At 44.8% G+C, this 9,346-nt stretch overlaps 1 protein-coding gene across 1 annotated transcript in view; it reads right to left on the bottom strand.

Moving 5' to 3' along the window:
• Positions 1-581: 581 nt before the first annotated feature.
• LOC306735682 (collagen and calcium-binding EGF domain-containing protein 1-like) overlaps positions 582-9,346 on the bottom strand; it is a 32,073-nt gene continuing 23,308 nt past the window's right edge. Inside the window, exons 3-11 of the mRNA XM_079217183.1 lie at positions 6,813-6,865; positions 4,422-4,556; positions 4,142-4,279; positions 3,761-3,894; positions 3,541-3,655; positions 3,186-3,316; positions 2,794-2,829; positions 2,463-2,498; positions 582-1,888 (exon numbers count right to left, since the gene is read on the bottom strand). Of these exons, the coding sequence (XP_079073309.1) occupies positions 1,700-1,888; positions 2,463-2,498; positions 2,794-2,829; positions 3,186-3,316; positions 3,541-3,655; positions 3,761-3,894; positions 4,142-4,279; positions 4,422-4,556; positions 6,813-6,865 (967 nt within the window). The 3' untranslated portion in view covers positions 582-1,699. The remainder of the gene's footprint in view (positions 1,889-2,462; positions 2,499-2,793; positions 2,830-3,185; positions 3,317-3,540; positions 3,656-3,760; positions 3,895-4,141; positions 4,280-4,421; positions 4,557-6,812; positions 6,866-9,346) is intronic.

Here is a 9,346-nt window from a genome sequence, read left to right as displayed (position 1 = left end):
GCTCCTTTGAAGGGTTTTTTGTAACAAAAAACAAACAATATTCTTTGTGTTAATTAGTCGCCTAAGCTTTCCCTTCGACTGTATAAAAGAAGTGGACAAAGTCACCCTGACGTCACCCATTGGTTTGTGGAGGGCAGTTTTGAAGCCTTGAATTTGGCATTTTGGCGGTCACCATCTTGTTTTTTGCACACCAAAAAATACTATGGACAATTGTGGGTATTTATTATAACTTTTTACTCCCTGCTTTAGTCATTTCAAATAATCTCTTTGTCAAAACAAATCAATAACTAAATTAAATGTTTGATGAATAATTCTGTGTAACATAATCTCTGCTTCCATTCCTCTGATTTCATGTGTTTTTATGTTCCATCCTTCATCCCTAATGTTTCTGAGTAAATGTAATTCACCAGGCTGGACGCCGTCCTCTTTGTTTACCTTTTTGTACGTCTCCATGCTTCCACCGGTAACCCAGTTTAATGTTACAACTAACTTCCATGAAGTGAAAACACACAGGGAAAGTGTTAAAGTTGCACGACGAGAACACGGACAACTCCCAGACTGGACGACTCTGTGGTAGCAACCTGTCAATCAAAAGGTAGCCCCGCCCTAAAGCACGCCCTGCTTTATGGTCTGTTTGACTCTAAATGGACCATCATTTAAAAAATGAACATCATGCTGTATTGAAGAAGACTTGAGATTATAAACTCATGCTTACAATGTTTACTGAGGGAATAAATCAAGAGAGAAGTAGAGTCATTTATATACAGTAGACTTCTATACAAACAGAGGAGTCGCCCCCTGATGAGACTGGTACCTTCTAAAACCTTATGATTTTAAAAAAGGATTCCCTGTCTTCCTGGACCTTTCCCAATGCATTAATCAATTTTATCCTTTCAATTTAAAGTTTTAATTGCCTGCAACCTTTTTGTGCAATAACACTCGGCCACAGATACCAGCACATTGTTTTAAATGCGCTGTCAAAGGTTTGGATCTCAAACCTTTAACATCTCTCTGATTACATAACAGATGAACATTTGCATTTTGGTTTAACATATTTAAACTTGAGTCGTTTAATTGTACAATAAAAAAATAAAAAAATACATCAGACATTGCTGTTTTTGTCCAACAGTGCAGGATTGTGATTGTAATGCTCTGACGCCTGAAGATGCCTCAGAGGGCCGAGGAGCTGCAGAGCTGCAGAGGTCAGACCCGAGGGCTTGCAGGTATAGATGCAGGCGCAGGCTCACAGCCCGGTCCTCTGTCTTTGTACTAACAGCCGACGGAGGCAGCAGAGCTTCCAACTCGGGCAGACTCAGGAACAGGAAGAGATGTCGACGATAAAGTTCATCGTTTGAAGTGGTTCGAGCTCAGGGACTCGGACATAAAAGGCAGACGCCGCATCTCTCTCGCTCTATATGTCCTGCACACACATCGCTCACACCGCCGCACAGGTAAGGCAGCCAGACGGCGCCGGCAGTGGCTGAGAGTGTCCAATTTCAGTTTTTTTTATTATAATCCTTGCATCTCCCCGTTTCACTGTCCGGGGCAGTGTGGAGAATGCAACCGAGGCTCCTCGCCCAGTTCATCCCGGCTGTGTGGTTGAGGCCTATTTACACGTCGGCCCCTTGAACGCCACCGTCCTTTAGCAAAGAGGAAACAAAAGAGTTTGCCGGGAGGAGCCGGGGGGCCAAATACAGGGTCAGGTGCCGAGCCGGAGATCTCCTTGTCCAGAGCCCCACTCCACAAAATCCATCTCCCCGCTGGAATAGGGAGGGCCGTCCAGGGAGATGCTCCGCCGCTCCCCGAACACCTTCTCCTGCAGTTCAATGATGTCATTGCGGATGTCAGCCATCATCAGCAGGAGGAAGTCGAAGGAGCCGGGCGATCCCTGGGGACGACGGGGACCAAGTGAGGAAATGATTACATGCCATCTGCCGCTGGGTTTGACGGCCAGTAAAGTGGGTTTGAGGTGTGAGGACATTTCGGCATGTGGTAGCAGGGAGACGGATAACTCTATTCCATTAAGGTGAGCTAGTACCGGGACACTCGAGGCAATAGAACCCTCGTTAACGAAATCTGTTTCACCTGCGCTTTCCCTGCTGCGACAAGTCAAAAAGCAACAGCCTCCTCAATTACACCGATTACTCCGCCTCAAACCGGACTATGAGATGAGGAATAATTCAAAGTTACGTTAAAATGCAACAACCAAAGCATTGTTGAATTGCATTTTCAACAAATTACGGTGACAATTAGTAGGTTCACAGATGCAAAATGTAGATTTAAAAATGTATAAATACAATGAACCTGCAGGTGTACGTTCCTCATTGACGTGATAGAATGAGGGTGACATGTAGATGAAGGTCTAAGACTAGAGCATGTTAATGAGTACATTTATACAGTAGCTTTAAAAAGAGAGACTTTACTAGGTGGTATAAGTATATAAATTGACTTTATTGACTTACAGGTGGACCTATTGGACCCGGAGCTCCTCTGTCACCCTGCAGATGAGAAAGAGCACAAATCAACCCAGATAACAACTCGCTAAAGTGTCCTGAAAAGCACTTTGTTGAATGTCAAGCAGGTTAATATATATATATATATATATATATATATATATATATATATATACATATATATATATATATAATGTAATAATTGTCAGTGTATATCTATAAGGAAGAGAGAAAGAAACCAGAAGCACGACCGAGCTCGACGCGAGGAATCAAAGAAGGACAAACTGAGAACTGAGAAGAGGGGAATAAAGGAAGAAAGTATATTATATGTAATAATGACCTTCAGTCCATCTCTTCCTGTCGCCCCGGTGGGTCCCTGTATGAAAGACACATGGATGGGAAGGTTAGTCAATGTGAGTCTGTTTAAAACCAGAGATGATGAGAGGTTGTCGCAGCTCTAAAGATACATCTTGAACAACGCGTCACTAGGTTTGGCAGTTTTCTTCAGAGATTAGAAAAACACATTTCCACCACACGGTTTTAAATGAATAGACGCTGAAGAGGTGACGGACGACGGCCGACTGTGCCGTCTCGTGTGTGTTCACAACCCGTAGACACGCTGAGGACGTGACCTTTGATGTTCTGAAGGGGAAGCTTCAGTGGGGAACAAACTGAAAAGCAGATGTGATAATCCCTTCATGATGGGATTTATGTTTTTTTTCCTTTTCTTACCACTGGCCCCCTGCGGCCTCTTTTCACATGCTTCAGGTCAGGCTCCGGACCCATGGGTCCCATGTCTCCCCGTGGACCAGGCGGGCCCCTGTCCCCTGGGTCCCCTCTCTTTCCCGGTTCCCCTGGGTGTCCTGGTGAGGACAGACGGATACAGCGACAAAGAGAGCGATTTAAAACCGGATCGTCATCAGAGAGACAAACTGCGAAGCTAACTCCTTTGAAAGCACTGTTCTTCAACTTTAATCATTTGTATAGGTTTTTGTGTAGATCTTTTGCATTTTTCTTTTTGAATGTTTCCTCTTTCTCTGCCTATTGACAATCTTTAATGTTGTTACTCTGACAACATCTCCATTACCTGGGACCCCAGGAGCTCCTGGAGGACCAGGTAGACCAGGGAGACAGGGGCTATCGGGACTTTTTCCTGCCCTCCCCAGAGATGGCTTGTCACTGCTGTTGTCCATGTCGGGTACCTAAAAAGAAGAGGGAAGACTAAGTCAGCTGACTATATAAATATATATATTCATATTTTGTAACCTGAATCCAAATCCATTAAAATATCCAAAGTAGCCGTATACCTGGTTGGGTGACGGTGTGTTGCCCAGCCTTAGTTGTAGCTGCAGCAGACTGTTTTTCATGTTCACAAAGTCCTCACAGGTGAAGGAGCAGGTGCCAGCACTCATCAGGGTGTCTGACTTCCCCGATGAACTCACTGCAACACAAAACATTCATTTAAAATGTGGCCACACTGGGAAACCAAACCTCTAACATGGTGTCACACAACAGGTTCAAACTATATAATATATAGTCACTTCTTTTCTAGAGGGTGAAACATTTGCTGTAGTACATTAACAACAACCACCGTCCATATCAGAATCATCAGCATCATATTGTTGAGACGGTTTGCGACTTAATTTTCATCCAAACGTTGTAAATTTAAATTAAAATGACAAACTCACAGCTGTGTACAGGGATGCAGGAGCGTTGGTCCGGGGCGAGGATGTAGTCGCTGTGACAGCGGCACAGGAAGCTGCCCGCTGTGTTCACACACTCGTGGTCACACCTGCTGCTGCCGAGGGGCTCGCACTCATCAATGTCTGTGTGTGTGTGTGTGGGGGGGACAAAGAGAGATTTATTTGACATTAAACAAACAAATATCAGAGCAACAGGAGGAGGGCGCTGTTTTTCCAGTGAGAGAGAGAGAGAACGCAGTAATAGATGAGAAGGCAGCAGGCTGACCCAGACAGTAAGGAGACTTGTGGTTGCGGTGCCTATCTCGGTCGAAGCGATAGCCGGGGTAACACGTGCAGACAACTCGCCCAAAGTTATCGGTGCACTGCTGCTCACAGGGCGACGCTGCACACACATCCACACCTAGAGAGAGAGAGAGAGAGAGAGAGGGAGAGAGAGAGTTGGAGAGAGAGCTGAGCAAGTCTCGCAGGATCACTGAAAGCAACGTCACAGTAATCAGGAAAAATAGTAGTAATATCCCCTTTTTGCATGAAATGTTGTTCAGATATAAGTTTGACATCGATCTCCAGCAGGCACCACTGCACTTCATTCAAGTACAACTATACATCAAGAAGGACATCATTCTTAAGACATAGTTTGAGCCGGCGCAAAACCCTTCCAGGCGTTCCTGGTGGATGAACTGGTGAGGTGGAACGAGGACCAGCAGCACATCTATGGTGCAGCTTCACTGCTGCAGGATCTCAGCATCATTGATGCTTTTGGGAGAAACTAAAGACGAGAAGATAAATTAAGTGACTGGTCCTCAGTCACTTAATTCATTATCAAAATGAGAATAGTGTCTTATGCCCCATAAATGAGTTACTTATCAGATTACACAGATGCAGATTACTCTTCCTGTCAGTGAAATCCATCTCTATGAAGTTTGGGATGTTCAATGTTTGTGAAGAAACGGTTATTAGATCCATGAGCCCGACGTCATCGTGGTGTGTGCCGCCTCATTTCCTGTAGGTCACATTTTTACTACAGTTCAGGAGAAATGGCGGACATGGATGAACTGTTCGGGAGTGACGTCTTAGTTGTGGGTTAAGTTATGAAGTATACAAAGCCTTAACTGGTGATGCACTATCATATCTTAAGGAGCTCATATTACCACTAGAGAGCTGCGCTCACTGAATGCAGGGCTACTTGTGGTTCCTAGAGTCTTAAAAGTAGGATGGGAGCCAGAGCCTTCAGTTATCAAGCTCCTCTTCTGTGGAACCAGCTTCCACTTTCAGTCCGGGGGGCAGACACGGTCACCTCATTTAAGAGTAGACTCAAGACTTTCCTCTTTGATAGTGCGTATAGTTAGGGCTGGCTCAGGTTTGCCCTGGTCCAGCCTTTATATGCTGCTATAGGCCTAGACTGCTGGGGGACATCTTAGGATACACTGAGCTCCTCTTCTCCTCTTCTTTCTCTCCTTCTGGATGAATTCATGTCTCTTCAATGCACATTACTAACTATTTCTTCCCGGAGCCTCTGCTTCCTCGCCTCTCAAGTTTCCATGGATCGTGGCTGTCTGGAGCCGGTCCTGTCTCCTACCTCCTGTCTCCTACCTCCTACCTCCTGCCTCCTGTCTCCTGCCTCCTGTCTCCTACCTTCTACCTCTTACCTCCTGCCTCCTGTATCCTACCTTCTGTCTCCTACCTCCTACCTCCTGCCTCCTGCCTCCTGTCTCCTGCCTCCTGTCTCCTGCCTCCCGCCTCCTGCCTCCTGTCTCCTGCCTCCTGCCTCTTGCCTCCTCAATCATTTCTGTCATATTCATGTAATGTGCTGTAACTCCGTTACGTTATTCATTCTGGTCACATGACATCTATTGCTTCTGTCCATCCGGGGAGAGGGATCCTCCTCTGTTGCTCTCCTGAAGGGTTCTTTCTTTTTTCCCTGTGAAATGTTTTGTTCTGTTTTTTCGGGGAGTTTTCCTGATCCGATGTGAGGTCCTGGGACAGAGGATGTTGTATGTGTACAGATTGTAAAGCCCTCCTTGGCAAATTTGTAATGTGTGATTTTGGGCTATAGAAAACAAACTAAATCCATCCTTTATGAAGGCCGCTGTGTTCATGGAGGAACAGTGTCCTCTAGTGGCCGATGTGACTCACTGTTGTTCAAGGAGGCACGCTGCAGTCTGTATTGCACACGCTAGCATTGATGCTTCAGACACTAAAGCAGCCAATACTGTTCCTTTGTGGTCCTGATCATGATTATGTAAGTCCAATTTTCACAATTAGAAATGTGATGGATGACCACAACAAGATGTGTCAGTTCTCTGTGCCAAACCTGTGTGCAGTTTATTCCCTGGTTGGATGTGTGTTTGTTCTGGAGCGCTGCGACGTGCAAGTTATTTGACACGACTCCTTCAACACAATTACTCCAAAAGGATAAAAGTCAACCACAGTATTGGCATTTTGTGGACTTCTTCTTGGGTGGCCAGAATATGGGGAACAGGCTGTATCTTGCACTTGTTCTAATATACAGTAGAAACTGCTGTGTTTCATTACAGAAACTGCTGTGTTTTAATATAGAAACTCCTGTGTTGGAGACATCATATCAGATTTGGAGCATGTGAGATCAGATGTGAGTTCATGAGCCAGACTTAGAGGACAGTGTGTGTGGTTTACCTACTTTCAGGTATGCACTGGCCCATCACAAACCTGAATCCGTCACAGCATTTCCTCCTGAAAAAAACAAACAAAAAATAATCAGACGTTGCATTTCTATCACCATTTTAAACCCATCTGCTTATCACCATTAAAGGCATAGTTTGACATTTTGAGGAATGCTTGTTTGCAGTCTTGCCGAGGATTGATGCCACTCTCATGTTTTTTTGTCAAAAAACATGAAGCCGCAGCCAGCAACTGGTTAGCTTAGCTTAGCATAAAGCCTGGAAACAGAGGGAATCTGAAAAGGCTCTTCCCAAAGGTAACACAACCCATCCTGTACACCAGCACCTATTAACTAGAGTGTTATAACTTGTTAGCTTGATCTGTACCAAAACTGAAATGTAAAACCGGAATGTACAATTTGAGAGAGAGAAAAAGAGAGAGAGAGAGAGAGAGAGAGAGAGAGAGAGAGAGAGAGAGAGAGAGAGAGAGAGAGAGAGAGAGAGAGAGAGAGAGAGCAGTTTAGGCGCTACTTTTTTTTGATTTGCCTCGTTTCCCTTCTTGTTACCCGGCCAGAACTTGAACCCTGACCAAATAAACTCAACTAAAAAACTATTAATACAAGTTTTTAACCCCTTTACAGCCTCGGCGTGAGCTCGGTGCAGTGGTTTTATTTAATAAACTGCAGCATTGTGCAAATAATATTGAGCAAACAACTATTTCTACCCCAAATGGATTTACAGTGTTTGGCAATGACACACGTCCAGCGTCCTGCAACAATCCACCACATGTTACAGACATTACAGTTGGAAAAACGGAGAGGAAATGGCTCAGAGACTGGAGCAGCAGAGCCACACAACAAACATCTCACACAAGAAAAAGGGGAAGAGTGCACGACTACTGCATGCTGTTACTGGAGGAGAGTTCAGCATGCTGCCTCATTCACGGCCCCTTCAGCACAACAAGTTGCTTTTATTCTACTCCAGCCTCCATGCAGTGTGACCCTCAATCACCCTTCCTTCTCCTGAATGAAAAATAACCTATAAAATGGCGATGCCCGGCCTAAACTGATGAGATCCAGATGAGAGCAGCTTTAATCTGCAGCCTGTAGCCAGGAGTGTTGAGAGGGATGGATACGGCCGGGCATGGAGCTTAGGTGGAGACAGGAGAGTGTATGCTGAGATGCCACTCATTCAGTCAGTCAATCAGTCAATAAATCCATCAATCGGTTGGTATAATGCACTGCAGATGCAAGTCAACGGCTGGCCAGGAAAAGTCAAAGTCTATATTTCTATTAAATCAGATTTATTCAAGTTGACGACCTTTTCATGTCACTGACAACTGACAACTCAGGACAACGCAAACAAAGTGAAACTTTGAAATTGCTGATATGGTTGAAACACAATTCTTACTTTTAACCAAAGGCTCGTCAGAAAACCAGGGATGCACCGATCGGGTACTTCCAGATGGGTATCGATGCAGATGAATACTGCAAAATCTTAATTTCTTTTACAGATATATTTGTGCAGGTAGAAGAGAAAACACTGCATTCAACCCCAAAGAGAGCTGTGGTTGTGTGTTAGTATCTAGTGGTCCAACAACTACCAAGAATGCAGACTACTTTGTATTACTGATAAGATTAAAACAGGAGATGCATTCAATAATCTGTGCAGGTGAGTTAACAACACTGACGCTGCGTTCACACGCGTTGCGTTGTGAATTTTTCGCGCGAGTAAATTACATGCAGAGTCAATGCACAGACGCGAATGGTTGCGAGCAATATTATGAACCTCGACACGGGGGCTTTGGATGTTCCGACGTTTGTGGGACTTCCACAACAAGTATAAAGCAGAACTAGTGGTTATTTCAATAGCAACTGTTTTCACGGAGATAAGCCACGGAGATAAGCCGCGCCCCCTTTCCGCTGCGAAAAGGTGAAAAAGCGAAATACGAAAAAGCAAAAAAAAGACGCGAATTAAGCACATAAAGTCGAGCGAGTAAACTCACGCGAAAAAGCGTTGATAACTGCGAGTGTTTTCTCACTCATTACTCTTCACCTGTTTGCCCACTTTTATTGTTTTGGACAAACCAACTAACGGAACTGCACACACAGCTGTTCTGCTGCCATGGGACAGTTATTCCATGCTTTTTTTAAATTGTGCATCGAACCTCACATGCGTAGTGTCAGAAAAATAGACTTGAAGCCTGAATAGACTCTTCATGGTGCGGTCACGTCCGTAGACGGAGCCGGGATCCACCGAGCCGGTACAGACAGCGACATAGATTAAAATGAGCGATCGAAAAAAAACTCTCCCGCGTCTGATACAGTTGCGGTCTAGACTTGGGGGTTAGCCACTTGTGGGTTGTTATTCACTCACACGTTACAGCAGACACACCTGGCAGAGATCTAGAGTGCACCTTTCTTGTTTCCCTTTGGATTTACAGCATTAGACTTGACTCATACCTCAACTCTGGATCGTACACAGCCTCTGCATGTACTTTTCAAAGCTACTTACTAACCTTCCCCCACACTCACGCACGTGCACATCCTGAAAC

This window comes from Taurulus bubalis, assembly GCF_910589615.1.
Source record: "Taurulus bubalis genome assembly, chromosome: 4".
NCBI classification, from domain to species: Eukaryota; Metazoa; Chordata; class Actinopteri; order Perciformes; family Cottidae; genus Taurulus; species Taurulus bubalis.
This window is presented reverse-complemented; position numbering and strand designations above follow the sequence as displayed.